This window comes from Crocuta crocuta, unplaced genomic scaffold (assembly GCF_008692635.1).
Source record: "Crocuta crocuta isolate KB4526 unplaced genomic scaffold, BGI_CrCroc_1.0 scaffold322, whole genome shotgun sequence".
NCBI lineage: Eukaryota > Metazoa > Chordata > Mammalia > Carnivora > Hyaenidae > Crocuta > Crocuta crocuta.
This window is the reverse complement of record NW_027532592.1, coordinates 146,658-166,457: the sequence shown is the minus strand read 5'-3', so window position 1 is coordinate 166,457 and position 19,800 is coordinate 146,658. Positions and strand designations below refer to the sequence as shown.

At 45.7% G+C, this 19,800-nt stretch overlaps 1 protein-coding gene across 1 annotated transcript in view; it reads right to left on the bottom strand.

Moving 5' to 3' along the window:
- Positions 1–4: 4 nt before the first annotated feature.
- DESI2 (desumoylating isopeptidase 2) overlaps positions 5–19,800 on the bottom strand; it is a gene marked incomplete at its 3' end in the record, with an annotated part of 40,848 nt that continues 21,052 nt past the window's right edge. Inside the window, exons 2-5 of the mRNA XM_077779907.1 lie at positions 11,431–11,503; positions 8,765–8,858; positions 6,982–7,123; positions 5–208 (exon numbers count right to left, since the gene is read on the bottom strand). Of these exons, the coding sequence (XP_077636033.1) occupies positions 5–208; positions 6,982–7,123; positions 8,765–8,858; positions 11,431–11,503 (513 nt within the window). The remainder of the gene's footprint in view (positions 209–6,981; positions 7,124–8,764; positions 8,859–11,430; positions 11,504–19,800) is intronic.

Sequence of the window (19,800 nt, the reverse complement as noted above, 5' to 3'; positions counted from 1 at the left end):
TGGAGGCCGCCGCGGGGCCGGCCACGGGGGCGGCGGCGGCCGCGTCCTCCGCCTCCTCCAGCTCCTCCCGGAGCTCCTGGCTGACGCTGGACTGCAGGGCGGCGGGGGTGAGCCACTCCTTGGGGAGGCAGCTCTGCAGGAAGGGGATGCAGGAGCTGAAATAGGCGAGCCGATTGATCCAGCGAGGAATCTCCTTCCCACAGAGAATNGGGGGCGGGCAGGAGGGAGTGTGGGAAAGCACCAGGGCCGTGAGGGCAAGCCGCCGCCTCCAAAGCCTCGGCCGGTGGCGGACTTTCTACAGCTGCCCCACGAAGCCAGTTCCGTCTCGGACCCCGGCACCTGCCCTGAGGCGCGCGGTCCCGGGACCCTGAACGCCGCCGCAAGCACCACAGCGGCCAGTGCCCAGCAGGCACGTCTCCCCTTTCGCAGGTGCCTTCCCGCTTCCGTCCAGTCTCCGCCACCCCATCCGTCTGGCCCGCGTCCTACCCCATTACTTCTCGTGCTGGTCGAGAAAGAAACGTCTCCATGGATGCAGACCTGGCTTTGTGACTCCACGGTCAGAACCAGGCCAAACGCCTGACTNGGTCTGCGGCGGCTCTCAGCCCACTCCGCATCCTTACCCTGTCCTTAGAGGCCTCTGGGCCACAACCCACGGCCCCGCTGCCCTCAAATAGTAAGAATCCGGTATTCCACAATTAACTTCATTCTTTTTTTTTTTAGATTTATTTTTGAGAGATAGAGAGCGCGCGCAAGCATGAGCAGAGGAGGGGCAGGGACAGAGAGAGAAACAGTGACAGAGAGAGAGAATCCCAAGCAGGCTCTGCACTGTCAGCATGGAGGCCCATGCAGGGCTCGAACTCATGAAGCACGAGATTAAGACCTGAGCCCAAACCAAGAGTCCAACGCTTAACCGACTGAGCCCCCAGGCACCGCTGACCTCACTTTATCACCGTCCTTCCTACCTGCAGACGGCATGGGGCTTACTGCCACCCTGCTCCACTGTCCCCTTGGCAGTTTTGCCGCCAGTCACATCAAAATTTGTGACCATGCGATCTTATCCAAGTTGATAACTTGAAAAAAATTTCAAAGTATCTGAAGCCCCCACATTAGCTAAAACGTAAGTAAAGTGGTACCTGCAATCAAGCAGTGGGACTTTCTCCCCTAAAGGGTTAGCCTGGCAACAGTCACATTCCCTTCAATACGGCGTCTCTGCCTTAACTTCAGGACAAGCGAGATGCTCTCACTTGAGGGAAGATGACAGGTTTTGACCAAATCTGATCACCTGCCTGGGAGCACGGAGGTAGCAAGAACTTAAAAATATCTGAAGAATACGCCCATGAACTACATCTGCAGGAGAGCCGTGCAACGGCCTCACCAACCCCATGCCGGTCTCTCCACCCCAAGCAACACAGGGGAGCCAGTATCACGGTGGGTTTTACCCCCACGGCACGTCCAGGGGTATCTGCGGGCCCAAAGGCCGACCACAGAAGAGGCGACAAGGCGTATTTAGGTCAATGTACAGCCACTGTTGACGAGCCAACAGCCACTTCCTTCATCCTACTTCCGAAGTCCTGGTTTTACTCGGCAGGCACCTTCCCTCCCACGTCCGGGTGCTTCCCGGGGTGTGTGGCCTGATCAGCCTAAAACACAGGACAGCAAACTACAGCCTCCCGATGGCATCCAGGAAGTTGTGCTGGGCCTCGGCCGCGCCCGGGGGCTGAGTTCTCCATGGCAGAGAGCAGTCGGTGGCCAGTCCCCAGCCTCACAGACCTACCATCGGCCCTCTCAGAGTGCTGGCCCTTCTGCCAAGCCCAGGTCTCTAAGCCCGGAGTCCAGACCCATCAGTGAGTCATCCAGCAGGAGACTGTACAGAGGGGTGACTGTGACACTTGTTTTAACGTGTTACGCGTACATGTGTGTTTAGACTGGGTCATGACGGAAAATGTGTTTCTGACTGCGGGTAGCGGTTTATGCAGCTAAATTACTTTTGCATTTAAGCTCCAACCAGTAATTCCCCTTCTAGAGATCTCCCCCAGGGACACAGGGGCAAAGTACACAGAGATGTGTGTACGGGGTTATTCATCACAGCAGTGTTGTAACAGCAAGCGTGGCCATCCCTGTCGTGCGCCATGTCGTTTCCCCACAGAGTGTGATGGAAGCTTGTCCTGCATGACCTTCATTACGTTGACCTACATCCCCTCTACACCCACTTCGTTGGCAGTTTTATCCTAAGTGGATGCTGAAGACTGTCAAATGCCTTTCTGCATCTACTGAATGATCTAGGATTTTTATTTCTCACTTTCTTCACGCGGTGTGTCACACCGATGGATTCACAAATGTGGGACCGCCCCTGCATCCCTGGGGTAAATCCCACTCTGTCTCGGCACAGAATCCTTTCCAGGTATTGTTGCATTGGGTCTGTTAATGTTCTGTAGAGGATTTTTCCATCTTTGTTCATCAAGGAAATCGGCCTTGTAGAATTTGTTAGGAAGCATACCCTCCCTCTTTCATTTCTGGAAAAGTTTGAGGTCAGGTATTAAATCTCCACACGTTTGGTGGAAGTCACCAGTCAAGCCGTCTGGTCTTGGGACTACTGTTTGCTGGAAGCTTGTGGATTTAACCTCCTTAGTAAAATGTCGGATTGTCTGTTATGATTCAGTCTCAAGAGACTGTATGATTCTAAAAATGCCTCTGTCTTCTTGGTCGTCCCCTCCATGGACAGAGGTGTTCGCTGTAGTCTCTTACGATCTTTTGTATTTCTGTGGTGTCAGCGGCAACTTCTCTCTCATTTTTGATTTGTGTGAGCCCTGCCTCTTTTCTTCTTGGTGAGTTTAGCTGAAGGTCTGTCAATTTTGCTTACCTTTTCAAAGAACCGGCTCTTAGTTTCACTGTTCTTTACCACTGTCTTTTTAGTCTCGGTTTCATTTCTACTCTGATCTGGAGTACTTCCTTCTACTAACTTCGGGCTTTGTTTGTTCTTTTCTAGGTCCTTTGGTGTAAGGGAGGCTGTTTGAGATTTTTCCTGTGAAGTCAAGTATTTTTAAATCTGGGAGGAGGAGAAATTCCTGATACTAAAAAAAAAAAAACCAAAAAAACCCAAACCTTCTTGATTACTTTTAGAGAACTGAGCTGAGTCTGCTGGTCCCCTGACCAGGTGAGATGGTGACTTGCCAAGAGAACCCCGGGACTGGGCACGCCGCTGCGGTCACAGTTGATTTACTACAGGGAAACGGACAGAAAGTGCACAGCAAACCACAAGCAAGCTTTCGAAGGGCCTCTCCCCGCCAAGTCACACGGGAGACACTCAGTTACCCCCCGGAAGCGGCTAGGACAACACACGGGAAACGCCCACCAGGGAAACCCGCTAGACACCCAGCACCCAAGGGTTTCTTTGTGCCTGTTCGTACAAGCACCTGCTCCTTAGCGCAGGCCAGGATTCTGGAGTCCCTGGAATGGAAGCAGGTGTTTTGTAGAAATCACACTGTACACACGGGTCGGGCCCGGTGAGCTGCTCCTCCATGTTGGGAATGTTGAGGGCCCTTCTGACAGTCACGTTCACAGAGACCATCCAAGGCCCCAGTCTTTTCTAAGGACAGCAGCCTCTGGTCCCGTTTTAACTCTTTTTTTCCATGGAACCTCCCCCCACTAGAGCCCCCAAACTTGGCCAAGCTGTTGTGACAGCAATTATCATCAAAGTTACAGCAAATCCCACTAACTGTAAAGGCTGACTTTTGAGAGCCAAGTGGCTTCCACCTGAGTTTTGGTAGGAACCTTCTTCACCTGGCCTGAAGGAGGTCGTGGGAGGGCACACGCATAAGCAGAATCCCAGAGGACACACGTGACACCCCTAGCAAGGAAGCTACCATATCGGGGCCCCCTGAACAGGGCACACACAGGTTGGCAGCACAGGGTACAGGCCTCCGGTGTGCCTCCTCGGTGGCAGCGAGCACTGTGGGGCTTGCTCTAGACTGAGGAGCTTTGTCCCCTCAAAGCTGGTGAGCTGAAATCCTAACCTTGAACTTGACGTAGGTGGAAGGCAGCATCTGGGAGGCAGGAGGGTCATGAGGCCTGAGCCCTGGCAAACAGGATTAGTGCCCTTACCTCACCCCTCCTGGCACCAGAGACCAAAGCAAGAAGCGGCTTATGACCCAGGAAACAGCGCTTGCCAGAAGGCCAAGTCTGCCAGCGCCTGGATGGTGGCCGTGAGACATAAAGGTCTGCTGTCTGTCGGCCACCTGGCTGTGCTGCCGCAGAACTGCTGCCCAGATGCACTGAGGCAGGGCTTTCGATCCAGCCTGAAAGACGAGTCCAATCTTGGAGGCTCTGACTAAACACAGTCAGCACTGAACAGTCCTGTCTGTCTGCGAGGCCAAGTTAGTGCCCCTGTGCTGGGTGGCAGGTGTGGGGACGGCCTGGGTGCCATGTCAGCACTGTCGCTGGCTGGCAGGTGAGCAGCCTGGCGGCGTCCAACGTGCTCACAGTGGCTGAGAGGCGGGACACAGAGGCTGTTCTTCAGGGCAAGGGAAGAGGCAGCATTAAGAAACAAAGGTTATTAAGTACCTTCCCCGGTGCCAGGGTCTTGGGTTTTGTGTGTTGTTATGAAATCTGTGTGGACCATTTGGCAATCCTGACTTCACACTTTAAATTATCCCTTACTCTCATCCGGACTTTTTTTTTTGGGGGGGGGTCTCAAAAGGACATATATATAAGAAGGACAGGGGCTGTCACTGGGAAATATATGACTTAACTAGCTGGACACATCATGTTAGACACTGGTCACGGTGAAATGCTGACTTTTCATAAAAGGTCACAACGAGTTTATAGGTCGCCCCCTCCGTCCCACTGATCATCTAGCCCGTGAACGGCCCAGGGAAGAGCACCCAGGAAAGAGCATCCGATTCCGCAGCTGCATTTGAGGACTGCGCTGCCTCGCTAAGGAGCGCAGGGGGAGTGGGAGGAAGGGCGGGTCTGGCTACCGCCCCACCCCCACCCCAGACCCCCTCCTCCCAGGCCGCGCTCTCCCCCACTTGCCGGTTCTGGAAGACTCGCGGGCTAGGAACTCAGTCGGTCCTGGTACCGGAAACGAGGGGCCAACGAGCAGCTGGGTGCAGGTGCCCCCCCTGCCCGGCACATCACCCGGATGGAGCGGTCATCACGATGCTTCCGTGGCCGAGAGCTCCGCGCAAGGGTCCCCAGGGAGGAGTCCGGTTCCTGGGCTGCACCAGCTTTCAGGTTGGCCCCGCGGGGGGCGGACACCGGTGGGTTTTGGCCGAACGGTCCAGCGCGGGGAATCAGGTCCGTGACTTCGGGATTTCGATTAAAGGCCAGGGCTTTTGTCTGGCACTAGTGAGGCCAAGACGCTGTGTGGCCAGGGCGCCGCGTTCCTAAGGTTAAGCAACCGTGGTTTTCCGGAGCCCCTTTCAAGAGCCACGGACAAGCACGGCAGCCGGGGAGGCCCTCGGCCTCCACGCCTCGGCTAAGCGGCCGCACCAGGGCCCCCGAGCTCTAACAGCCGCTTCTGAAAACTCCAGTCCATCTGGAAATCGTCTCTCTTTGGACGTCGTCTGCCTTTCGGGGCTGCAAGAGGCAAACGTCCTAACAAAAATCCCAGTTGTGGAGACATGTGTTCTTTTAATAATCCAGACTTAAATCCGCCCACGCTGCGGCTGCGGGCAGCGCGAGGCGAGTCCCGGACACGGTTTCTCCCCGCACTCCCGGGGCGCCCACACCCCCCGCGCTTATACGCACCGACGCTGCCCTCCAGCTCGAGCGGAGACCCTCAGGGGCCGGAGTCACAGAGCACACCGTTCTTCCCCGGCTGCGAGTTTCTTCAGACTCCAGCAGCAAACTCGCACAGACAGGTTTGCTGTTCCAGCCGACGGCGGGGGGGCTCAGCGGCAGGACCCCCCGCCGGCTCCCCTGGGCTCTGCTCCGGGCCCTCGGAGGAGGGAGCCACACCGTCGGTCGGCATTTCTGGCTCACCCACAACTCCGCTTTGGGAATTTGGGGGCTTCTCTTTCCTCTTCCTGCCCGAAGAGGGGCCGAAGCTCAGGTCACCACCAGGGCTACGCGTCCCTCACATCCGCGGTCTGGCCAAAACGGCCAGGTGTCCGTCTGGATCTGTCACTCCCAGACGCTTCCCTGCTCACAACAGACGCCAGCCGGCCTGCAGACGACGACGCGGGGCGGGTCAGGAGGGCCGAGCCTTTTCTCATTCCCGGGGNGTTGTGGGGCTGTGTGCTAGTGAATTCTCCAGCCCCTGTCTCACAACCTCGGCATTTCTTCCCCCCGCTTCCGCTTCCGGGTCCCGCAGGTCTCAGGTCTCCGGCCCGGGGGTCCAGAACCGGGAAATCAAGTAAGTGCCTGTGAGCTACGTTGGAAGTTGGAAGNATTCAGTCTAATTTAATTTTTCTCTATTTTTTTTTTTTTTGCAGTAGAGACTTTTTTTTAAAATTTATTTTGAGAGAGAGCGAGAGCGAGAGCGAGAGGGCGCAAGTGCAGGTGGAGAGGGGCAGAGAGAATCCCAAGCAGGCTTAAAACTGTCAGTATGGAGCCCAACGTGGCCTTCGAACTCCCTAAACGTGAGATCATGACCTGAGCTGAGATCAAGAGTTGGATGCTTAACCGACTGAGCCACCCCTGTGCCCCCGGCATTAATTTCTTTAAAGAGGAAGTTCAGGTTGGAAGGGAGTGTTTTAGGATAAGAAGGACGATTATCCCTGCTCACCCTCCCCACGACAAAGTCGCAAACCGGGTCGCAGTTTAACATGGGGCCCCCTGGGAAGCCACCAACCTCGGAAAGGCCACTCGGATGAGGGGAAGATTCGAACGGCACCCCTTCCATGAACACGAAGACTTGGGAAGACGAGGAAGGAGCCAGGGAAGGGAAGAACGGCACCTCAGGCACACCAGCAGAGGTTACGTGCCTGAAGGACCCCAGGGTGTCGCAGAGGGCGCGCTTGGGACGCGGGGGACACTCACCTCCGACAGCGCTGAGGAGAAGTGGTTACAGTTCTTGTGCATCAGGTGGTAGGCGTTGCCCTTGTACTCCTTGCCCAGCTCCTCCACAATCTTCTCTATGTCATCCTCCAGGAAGTCCGTGCTCCCTAAAACTACAGCTTCTCTTGAAGAACAAAAAGGAAAAGAAAGAAAAAACGCGACTGTGTGAATTGGAAGCAGTGAGAAAAGAGCGTGTGTAAAGACTTGCTCATTTCCAGGGATATTCTGACTGGTTAACAGAAGGGAGTTAATGCACTAAGACTAAAAGGGTAAAGGAGACACTTTTCCATCTTCTGTTATTTGAGCCTTTGCTTTTCTACAATAAACTCTTAAGTCCGTTCCTTCTGAATCATACTAGTGCGAACTTGGTCACTTTCTTTAGGAAGCAGTGCATCATACGTTGAAAACGTACTAGCACATTATTTTTACAAGCACTGTATACACAGCCAGGTCACTGCAGACCCAGATGGTGCTGTAGATACTCCTCTGCAATTATACTGGCCTGTGAATAGCTGGCCGTAATCTCATTCAGAAATAGTCTTTTACACTATCTGCTTCTATGCCACAGGGACATGAATTACCTACTACATTTTTTTTTACAGCATTATAAAAACAAATCAACCCATCCACTCCCCCTCCACCCGATCCCCAACGACCACCCTGGAAATGCGACAGACATGATACCCAATAGAAAGCAGAATTTAAGTCAGATACAAATTAGGCATCCAGGAAAACTACAAATACCTAGAAAGCCCTTTCATCTAGCAGTCCTGTGAAAGGGGACACCTGAGGAACAGACTCAGGACGGCACTAGAGCCTATCAGTGACAGGCTGGGAGAACCGTGAACTTGGTAGTGATCGACATGGGTAGCCCTAACCTGAATTTCAGTGTTACAACCTCATTTCGCTGTTTTTCACTTGGTAAGTTAATGATTATAGGCCCAGAAGGTTCTTTAGAGCTCCTTGAAACTAAGGTTCTAAATATCTTTTCAAATATAAACCTTAACTAAGAAATGGAAATTTGGATCATTAAGCATTCGAATTCTCGGTGCTGCCGACTACTCCTAAGGTTCCGGAGTATTTTGGTTTCCCGATACATGTACTACGTGTACCTTAACAAGTTTCTCAGCTCATCAACTGTTCAGATATTTCAAATGTATAAACAGCGTCCCTTTCGTTGGGACAAATGAAAAGATTAAAAAAAAAATTCCTACCGACTATTTGTTTTCTCTTCATGCATTTTATTAAAAAGGCTTTAATCGGAGTATAGTTGACACACAACATTACGTTAGTTTCATGTGTACAACACAGTGATTCTACACCTCTGTGTGCTGCGCTATGTTCGCCAGGAGAATGAAGGTTTTTAACTGCGTCAGGTAGGTCACAATATCACTTTCTTCCATCTCTCCCTGCACGGGAGTCTGAGGGAAGCAATCACGTACATACACACGTTTCCTAAGGCAGAGTCCAACTTACATACTAAGGGATGAAAGGACGGTAAGAACATTTTTAAAGTACACAAAGTAACTCGCGTGGGTCCTGAATACAAGCAAAAGGCTAGGTTATTTCAGGCACTTCATCTGGCTGATTCTCATATTTACACACTTGAGATAGGTTCGATTTTAAAATAAAGTGTCAGCAACTAAAACAGCGTTAAAGAAACATTTTAACTCCCTAGAGTTTAGTCTACAGAGTGACTTCCATAGGCCTGCAAACAAGCTTTGGCACCTAAGACAGTGTAATAAAAATTATCCTCCCTACTTACTTAAATTTAAATGTTTCTCCTAGTTCAGAAGCATTTCCTGGGGAAATTTCAAATATTCCAGAAAAGGGATAAGGATGGCCACCATAAGCAAATTCTGAAAAGAGAAAACTCATGATTTTTAGTATTTATCACACAAAACTTAACCAGAATGCTGAATTAGCTTTAATAAATGATGAGGCTAATAATGACACCATCTAAGTATTTTCCAATTTACCAATGCTTTCACAAATATCTCCGTCTCGTTTAGCTGTTACATGTAACAACAGTCGATACAAAAGGCCTGAAACTCTGATAACGCAAGACACTCAAAGGTGACCCTGACTCGTCCATTCTCGTCAGCAGGTGACTGATGCAGGTGACCATGGTCTCTCTGCCCATGCAGCGTGCCAGACCACGTGGGCGGTCAGTTCAGCGCTTTGCCACTTTCTAAACTGAAGGGATCAAATTTTGAACTTAAATGCTTCACTGGAAAAACTGTCTAACAGTGATGAGTTTTCATGGCTCATGGGTTGAAGGCTCTTGGTTTATCTTTGAATTAAGAGGGACACATTCGCAAACGTGAAAAACTGAATTCAGTTCCCCTCATTCAAGAAAAAAAAAAAAGCTACCACGTTAACATACACACCTCTTCACACACACTGTCCACAGCAATCTTTCAGCTATGAGGGAAGTACTTGTGCTGTGGGTTCCGGAGCTATAAACTCTCATCCAGACCAGAAGCGGAGAACGGTTTCAGATAAGGACGGAACTAAAGTTTCTGGTAGGAGATATTTAGATATTTAAGTGGCAAATTTTAGTAGACTTACTTAAAAAATTACAAACAAATGTTAAAGTTGATCTCATCACTTAAAATGTATTAACTATAATCGTGAAAGGTCTTAGAGCAGAGCATGGGCGAGAACAAGGCAGACACCAAGTTTCCATCTGATTCAGACCTTCCAGAAAGAAAGCAAAGGTGTGGATAAGAAAGCGTGTGGCGTTCAATTCTGAAATACACATTAAAATTTATCTTAACGGTAGGACTTTATAATCAACATTGTAGATAATCAGGATGGATGTAGGAAGATTACGTTTAGATTTTTAACATCCTCAAGTCCGGTAAAGAAAAGTCATAGAGCCATTTATTCACCTGCTCGAGAAGCATCATTCACTTTCAGGAAGACGTGTGACCTTAGCTCTGCTCAGCTTACATGAACATGTTTCAAACCATGTTTCTAAGGATTCCTGAATCCTTTATGGAGGGGCACAAGGATTAGACAGGTGACAGAACAGTGACTGGCACAGAGGAATGCCTGGGTTCCGGCCCTAGTTCTATGAACTATCGGTAGTCTGACTTCCAACAGATCTGAGCATTGGCTTCTTTGCCTGCAAAATGGAGAAAGCGCCGCAGGGCTGCACATCCTTCTTTACTTCACGGCAACGGGATCATGTGGCTCAGAACTTGGTGGCACTTAGAAAACTATGACACACCACAGAGATTCAGTTAAAGGGGAAAAAGCAGCTCTGGCAAAGGCCGAACCAAGCAAGGGTGCAAACCCAAGGATGACGATGCCACCCGTGGCTACATGTAGCGACCAGTGACACCTTCGCAGGAGCCTCCCTGCTTTTGGGGATCATCTGGGAGACAGATACAGCCTTTCCAATCAAATGGAGCTTCAACAGCACATCTGTATAGTGAACGTCTGATAGGCTACGCTGCATGTAGAAGCAGCTGATGTGGACTGTGAGAAAGGGGCAGCAGAAGCACACGCCGGCCAGTGAGCAAAGGAGGCTTTTCCTCGAATCAGCTACAGCCACGGGGAACTCCGAGTGGACTGCGAGCACATCTTCTTAGAAGGCTCGCACAAAGGCCTCCCACCTGAGGCAAATGAAAGACATTTCTGCTACAGGGTGAGTTTAGGATTCAAAATAATCTACTTTCACAACCCCGATGACACTGGAAACGTGGTCCATCTTATGCAGATCATTACTGCTCCCGGCTTGACCTGGAAGAATTACCCTGCACCAGCAGCGGGAATCAGAACAAAGGAAAAAGCTGCTGAACACCGAGCTGCTAGGTTTGAGTGGCTCCTGTCATATTTATCATAATTAAGGGCAATGAGGAATAAAAGGACTGGGCTAATGACACAGGCCATCATTCCAGAGCAAAAAGCTAGATGGAGTCAAGGGCAGAGATTTGCTCAGTGATATTTTCCAGTTTTGTAACTACACACTTGCAAGTCTCCAAAACCAAATTCAATACTGAAATTCCCTAGGGAAATTGGTATTTCAAGCTTGCCACTCTCGCACCAAGGCTCTTCCAACCATAATGACTGTTTTGCAAAGCGCAAGGTTTCTTAGGGACTCCGGTGTTCATTAGAGCAAAACTGTCGCCGTGAAACAGTCCAAGACGCAACCATTTTTTAAGCCGCTGTATTTGGAAGAAAAGATAACTCAATGAACGTATGGTCATGAACTGTAATACCTTCTCCTCAAATACATCCAGCTTTGGGCATTTTCCCAAACTGCAGTACAAACAAATGTGGGGAGACTGTTCTACTTTGTGCCATACGATAATGTATGGAAGCAGTTGGAAAAAAAGAGGAAGAGCTGTAGTGATGATTCCGCGAGTCCTTTAAAAGAAAACAATCGTCGGGGAAGCCTGTTCAGGCGGTGGGTACACGTACCTCTGCCATACACTTCAATTCCTGAATGAAAAACTCCAATTCCGATGGACGAGGTGTATTCATTCATCCAGTACTAGGAAAAAAAGGAGAGATTCAGAATATCTGTTGTTTACAGCACGGCTCCACATGATAGTGATGACTACCCCCCAGTCCTTCATGGAATGCCTATGTCTTTCTAACTCCATTTCCTAGTATTTTTCCTTCTGGCCCCCAAACTCCATGAGAAGGACCCATACCCATCCGGTCCCATCTCTGCGCCGTGTGGAATGTTTTCCCAGGTCAAAATGAATGGCTCCATTTGTAAAGGCTTACAGCAGAAGCCATAAAACCTAAACCTGGTCAGGCTGGGGGACAAAATGGATGTAAAAAAGGTCTCCTGTGATTTGGGGAAAAAAAAAAAAAAATCACATATAATGTATGCTTTCATATCTATTTTTCTTCTAGCTTCAGCTTTTCCTTTATTCTCTGGTGATCTCCCTGAAGACTGGGATGTTTTATTCTTTTTCAAATGTTTTTGAAAAAGACCTATATGGCATTTGTGTCCTGACTTAGCCCGAAGCTGGATAATGATATTACAGGAACAAATAACAGGCACAAAGGCTCTCACAGTCTTCTTACCATTGGCAGGAAGAAAACATTCCCAGAAAAGGTAGTATCTGAACTGGGTTTGTAGGAACCAGGAGATTTCCCCCGGACAGAAAATGTGGGAGTTGGAATGGGGTGTAGGGGACTGGGGAGAAGGGTCTGGAAGAGTGAAGGGAGTGCGCCAGCATCATGACGTGAAATTCTGGGGGTGACCGTGGAGAAGTACGAGGACTGGAGAAGGTCTACCTAGAAGAATCGATGAATCAAGGGCTCATTAAACACATACTTAGGCAGCACTTAACAGTGTTACAGACCCACAGGATTTCTTCAAGGCTTAGAGGATAATTTGTCTTTAATTTTTCTGGGTTTATTCAAGTCTTAACCTTGGTCCCAGACCCCTAACCAGTTTCTCCCAGACCCGGGGGGGGAGGTGCACGTTTGTCTACATTGCTGCAGGAAGCGTACATGGGCAAAACTGACTTATTTTGCCCTAAAAATGTACCAGGAAGGAAAATGAAGCAATAATAAACAAGGGATATTTAAAAAAGAAAAAGGAACTTTCTTATCTAGATACTCAAACATTCACCAAACAGTGTGGCACAGGTTTAGAACAGACCCCCGCATACATAAGAATCCTGGTGTGGGATAAAGGTGGTGTTTAAGATTAACGATAAATGATTAACAATGTGTTGACAAAATACATTATGCATAAAAATACATTTCATGCGTCCAGGAATTCCAGTGTGTCTAAAAATAACCACAGAGAAGAAAATAAGATAGACTGAAAAAAATCTTAGAGAAAAGACGACTTAGATAAAAGCAAAACCTTAGAACTTACACCGGAAAACCACAGACATTCAACAAACGTTTTCAACTTTTTATTGTGTAAAACCACATGAATGACATCAAAAGATAAACCACACACAGGGTGGGGGGGTGGTGGTGGGGAATGTAACACATTGTAGGGAAGATCAGAACGAGCTGCGTCTTCCTCTCTGAAAGACTCTATTTGGCTCTGGAGTCTGGACAGCACATCAGGACGGCTGTCATCTGAATCAATCTGACCCTGGATGGCGCAGGGAGGGTGCACAGAGATAGGGTTTTCTCAAGACTTCATCAGATCTACCTAATTCCAGAGTTTAGGTGGCAAAAATTCAGACCGCAAGGGACACCGTATATGAAAGCTAAAACATAACCCCTACAGACAAGTGAGCAACCAGAGGAAATTAGTGGCTAACAAACATGAATGAACGTTCTCACTAGTAAACAGAAAAATATTGATGAAAACAGTAAGCTACTGTTCTTTTCTTAACCCATCAGATTGGCAAATATAAAAAACATTGCTAAATATTGCCAGTGTTGGTAAGGGTGTGAGGAAGCTACTGCCTAAGTGTGAATCAATGACAGTTAATTAACCATTCTACCTCTTGGAAATCTATTCTATAGAAATACTTGAACATATGCACAGACATATTCCAGGATATTAACTGCAGCTGCCTATAATACAGGAAACCTAGAAACAACACAAATATCAGCTACGGTAGATCCGTGGTATGAACTATCATACAGCTACTAAGAGTGAGGTAACTCAATACAAAGGGACATAAAAAAACAAAGTAAAACACCAAGTCACAATACGTTATCTGGAGCATGATTACATTATTTGCAAAGTAAAGAAATAAACACACCCTTCGTGTATGTTTATGAGCTAAATATGGAAAAAATACAACAAAACTGCCATCAACTACAGCAAAAGAAAGTTTGAAGGACACAGATCAAACTGTGAACAGATTGGGGAAGGGGTGCAGCTACGGCGGGGAGGATGTCGAGCAGTCTAAAGGGATACTCTCATTTTTACCTGAGCATCTGAAGACATTTACTGAGGTGTAATTGACAATGTCACGCTAGTTTCAGGTGTGTAACACAGTAATTTGATATTTACACACACTGTGAAATGGTCCCCCTGGTAAATCTGGTTCCTCTCTTTTCACCTTACAATGTTATTGATGTACAATACATCCCAGTGAGTTATTTATTTCATGACCTGAAGTATGCACTTAGTAATCCTCTTCACCCATTTTGCTCTCCCTTTCCCAACCACCCTTCCCTCCGGCAACCACCACTCTGTAAGTCTGGGTTTTGTTCTGATTTGTTTTTTAGATTTCACACGTAAGTGAAAGCATGCAGTATTTATCTCTTTCTGTCTGCGTTATTTCACTTAAAATACACTCAGGGTTCATCCATGTTGCAAACAGTGAGGCTTCATTCTTTTTTATGGCTCAGTAATATTTATGTATATACTACTCAGATGGCGGAGTTATCGAGATCGATGAACCAACCGCATTTTCTTTATTCATTCACAGATGGACAGCTAGGCTGTTTTCATCATCTTGGTTATTGTAAATAAATCTGCAGTGAACACAGGAATGTACATATCTTTTCAGATTAGCGTTTTCATTTTCTTTGGATAGATACCCAGTATTGGAATTGCTGGCTTATAAGATTGCTTAATTTATTGAGGAAATCTACACACTATTTTCCACGGTGGCTGCACTAATTTACAGTGCCACCAATAGTGTGACAGGGCTCCCGTTTCTCCACACCCTGTTATTTCTTGTCTTTTTGATAACAGCCATTCTGACAGGTGTAAGGTGAGATCTCACTGTAGTTTTGATTTGTGTTTCCCTGGGTGGCTTAGTCGGTTAANCTCTCTCTCTCTCTCTCGAAATAAATAAAAAAAAAAAAACCTTAAAAAAAAAAAATTTGATTTGTGTTTCCCTGATGATTGGTGATGTTGGACATCTTTTTGTTACCTGTACGTCTTTGGAGAAATATCTATTCAAATCATCTCCCCACTTTTTCATCAGACTGTTTCTGCTACTGAGTTGTGTTAATTCTTATTTCGCCCACTCAGTGGGTTGCCTTTCCTGTTGCCGATCATTTACTTTACTGCACAGAAGGTTTTTAGTTTGATGTGGTTCCATTTGTTTATTTTTGCTTTTGCTGCCAAGCCAAAAAACCCACTGCTAAGACCAGTATCAAGGAGCTTAATAACACCACCTATGTTTTCTAGGAGTTTCATAGTTTTAGGTTGTGCATTCAAACCTTGAATCCATTTTAAGTTGCTTTTGCATATGGTATAAAACAGCAGTCCAGTTTCCCACCACCATTTGTTAAAGACTGCCCTGTCCCTATTCTCTGTTCTTGCCTCCTCTGTGGTAAATCAGCTGACCAAAAACACATGGGTTTATTTCTATGCTTTCTACTCATGTATGTGTCTGTTTTTATGCCGATATCCAGCTGTTTTGATTACTAGAGTTTAGTAGCATAGTTTGAACTCAGGGAGTGTGATACCCCTTGGCTTTGTTCTTCTTGGTCAAAACTGGTTTGGCTATTCAGGTCTAAAACCTTTTTAGAATTATTTCTAGTTCTGTGGACAATGCCACTGGAATTAAAAAAAAAAAATTTAAACATATATTCATTTTTGAGAGACAGAGACAGAGTGCCAGAGGGGGAGGGGCAGAAAGAGAGGGAGACCCAGAATCCAAAGCATGCTCCAGGCTGTCACCATAGAGCCCGACACGGGGATCGAACCCACGAAATGTGAGATCATGACCCAAGCCAAGCTGGGATGTTCAACCAACTGAGCCACCTAGGCACCCGCCATTGGAATTTTAATAGGGACTGCACTGAATCTGTAGATGGCTTTGGGTAGTATGGACATCTTAACATTATTCTTCCAGTCTTTGAGGATGAAATATCTTGCTTTTTATTTGTCTCTTCATTTTTTTTTCATGAATGTATTGCAGTTTTCAGTATACAGGTCTTTCACCTCTTTGGTTAAATATATTCCTAGGTATTTTACTCTTTTTGATGCAACTGTAAATGGAACATTTTCTTGATTTTTCCTTCTGATAGTCTGTTATTAATGTACAGAAACACAACTGCTTTTTACATATTAATTTTGTATCCCATAACCTGAGTTTTTTTCTTCTAATCAGTCCTAACAATTTATATACATGGTATCATGTCATCTACAAGAGCGGCAGTTTTCCTTCTTTCTTTCCAATCTGTATGCCTTTTATTTCTTTTTCTCGCCTAACTGCTGTGGCCAGGGTTGTTACATGCTGAATAAAAGGGGTGAGAGTGGGCATCCTTGTTTTGTTCTGGATTTTGGAGAAAAAGAAGGTTGTTGGAGAACAATGTTTGCATGGTCTCAAAGTATTGTGCCCCACATTTCTCTAAATCATAAGGGGAAAAAAGATACCTTTGAAAATATGGAAAAAAAAGACAAATATCAACTTATGTGGGTGATTAAACAGAATCACCAATAGCCGGACAGACCGATGTTATGTGCCTTCTGATGTGACAAAATAGAAAGGCCACATTTCTGTTGTTAGTTTTCTTGTCAGATATGTTTAACACATCTTATGTTTCCAGAAGGAAAAAAATCAGTAAGTCTGGACTATGGGGTATTCTATAAGAAAAGTAACCTGCTCTTTTAAAAAATAGTGACATGAAAGTCAAAAGAAGAGGGGTTACTCTCTAGAGAAGGTGAAAAAGATATGACAACTACATATAATGAAGGAGCCCCTGACTGCATCCCAGATTAAACTCCCCTCTTCCCCAAAATGTTATCGGGGAAAAATTAATGAATTGAAAATTTCTTGGGTGTGATAACAGTACTTGGTTAGGTAGAGAATATCTTGTTAGGAAATGCATGGTGAAGTATTTTGAGAGGAAATGCTATCACGTTTGTGACTTACTCTCTGCGTGGGTGTGGATATGTGTTCTGTGTAAGCGAGGGTATGAGAAAAGCAAACGTGGTTAAAAATTGGTGAATCCAGGGACTCCTGGGTAGCTCAGTCGGTTAAGTGTCCAAGTTCAGCTCAGGTCGTGATCTCACAGTTTGTGAGTTCAGGCCCTGCGTCGGGCTCTGTGCTGACAGCTCAGAGCCTGGAGCCTGCTTTGGATTCTGTGTCTCCCTCTCTCTACCCCTCCCCCGCTCGTGTTCTCTCTCTCCCTCTCCAACAATAAACATTAAAAAAAATTGGTGAGTCCAGGTGAAAAGTATACAGACTGTACTCTCAAGTTCTCTTCTTCTGAAGTCATAAACATTCTCAAAACAAAAAAGTTAGGGGGAACGAAAGAAAATGATCTATTCTCGCCTCCTTATGGGAGAAGAGATGCTTTTCCCATTTTTCTTGCTATCCTCCTCCTTCTCTCACTTTTCAGAGAAAGGGTAGAAACCCCCAGGCGGTGAGCAGCTAGTCTGCATGCAGGTTTTGCTAGTCTTGGTGCAGTCAGAGGCTTCCCTGGCAGCCAACTTCTCTGGGACTTACATTGCCTTTTCCATTTGAAAAATTCCATTGTTTACACTGTTTGCAACCAATAATTTGGTCTGTGTTCTGGTGATTTCCTTAACAACAGCACCAACATGCTTTTGTTCTGGATGCAGACAGCTCTGCTTTAAACGTGATCTTTTCTCTTTTTACAGAGTGAAAATATAGAACATTCTCCACAGTGATAGATCCAAAATGGTTTGCCTGCAATAATCAGAAGGTTTTACACTCTTAGTAAACTGAACACTTATTTCCATTTAACGTCTAGTGTCGCTTAACTTTAACAATTCATCTTTTAGGTGAGCAGTAAATAACTCTCCAAAAGTGCTTTTATAATACATTTCTATAATGGGAATCTAAATGCTTTGTTAAGTGACAAAAAGGTTTTGACGAAAAAAAAATCATATAGGAGCGGTGACTTCTGGCCAAAAGGTTAAGACGGGGTGAGGATGGGAATGATGGGAATGCACGTGCCAGAGTGTTGATCTTGAACTCGGAAATCTTTTATTTTCTGCCTTTCACAAATGAAAATAATCTCTCCGATGCTTAGAACTTTAAGTTGCCTGGGTATGTAGTCTACTACTTTAGAGTCTGAAATTTCTTTGTATTCGAGACTTTACATTCTAAAAAAGAAAAATGTGTATGTTTTGACACATCTTTAGAGTTGGAGGATCCGTTAAATGAGAGAAACATAAAGACGAGAGAGAAATGCCCGATCCAAAAATCTGGCCAGTCCTTTGGAGTTCCCTGTAATGAGATCTGACCTACATAAGGTTTCTAATGAATTGCTTATACACGACAATGAAAAATGAATACCTGGTAGCATTTACCTCCACTCTCCGATGGAAAGTTGGACGATCAGGTCAAGTGTTTCTGTTGAAGGTTTTAGGAAGCCTACAAGTTACCAGGAAAAGGATGTCTTACCCCAAAAATATTCCTTTGGAGAGTATTAAACAGCAGAAGCGTACCCCCTCCTAAACATCAATTTTTTCCCTCAACATCTGTGTCCCAATATTCTGTGCCAGGCAGGAATTAATGTTGAGGCTGCTTATTCTGTTAGCAGTAACAATAAGGAACTCAACAGTACTCTGATTTTCATGTTTCTTTGTATTTTCTATACCTGGAAAGCCCCCAAGTTTAAGAGTTAATTTCTTTGTGAGATTAAAGTACCCAGTTACTAGTTGGAAACCTATGAATAGACCTCTCTACTGACCTCACAGAAATAAAAAGGATGGTAAGGAATGCTATGAATGAACAACTGTACACCAGAGTTGAAATGAACAAATTCCTGAAAAGACACAAACTACCAAAACTAACTCAAATAAAAAATCTGACTAGAGCTACAATAAATGAGAATGAAAGGAAGAGAGAGAGAGAGACAGAGAGAGAGAATAGTAATTTAAATTACCCAAGAGTAAAAGGACTATGACCAGATGCTTTTGGCAAATTCCACCAAATACTTATGCAAGAATCAGTACCAATTCTTCACAAACTACTCCAAAAGAAAGAAGAAAAGGGAACATTTCCCAATTCATTCCATGAGCCCACAATTAACTTGAACCAAACACAAAGAGCTCGCAAGAAAACTACAGGCCAACATCTCTCATAGACTCAAATATTCTCAACAAGATACTAGCAAACTGAATCGAGCAACATATAAAAAAAGGGCTATATACCACAACCAAGTGTGATCTATTCCAGGAGTGTAAACTGGGTTTAATATTTAAAAAATTAATGTAATATACCAAACCAACAGAAAAAAGGACAAGGTCCACATGATCATCCCATTAGATGCAGATCAGCACTTAACAAAATCCAACACTCTTTCAGGATAAAAACACTCAAACAAACTAGCAATATAAGGAAATTGCCCAGTCTGATAAAAGACATCTATGAAAACCCACAGCTAACGTCATACTTAATGGTGAAACACCTGATGCTTCCTTTCCCTGTAAGATCAGGAACGAAACTACAATGACTGCACTTGCCCCTTACAAGATGCCGTACTAAAGCTAAAGCCAGGTCACTTACAGTGGAAAAAGAAATAAAAGACACCCAGATCGGAAAAGTAAAATTATCTCTGTTTGCAGATGATGTGCTCTTGCATAGAGAAAATCATAAGGAATCCACTAAAAATCTATTAAAACTAATAAACAAGTTCAGCAAAATTGCAGGGCATGAAGATTAATATACAAACATCAATTGTATTTCTGTATCCTAGCAATGATGAAATTAAGAAAATTCCATTTACAGTTACATCAAAAAATATTTAGGGACAAACTTAACAAGAATGTAACTCTGTATCTGAAAATGATAAACATTATTAAATACCTAAATAAATGGAAAGACTTTCCATGCTCACAGAATATAAGACTGTTAAGATGGCAATCGCCCCCAAGTTGACCTGTGTGTGGAGTCACTGCAATCCTGATCAAATCCCGGC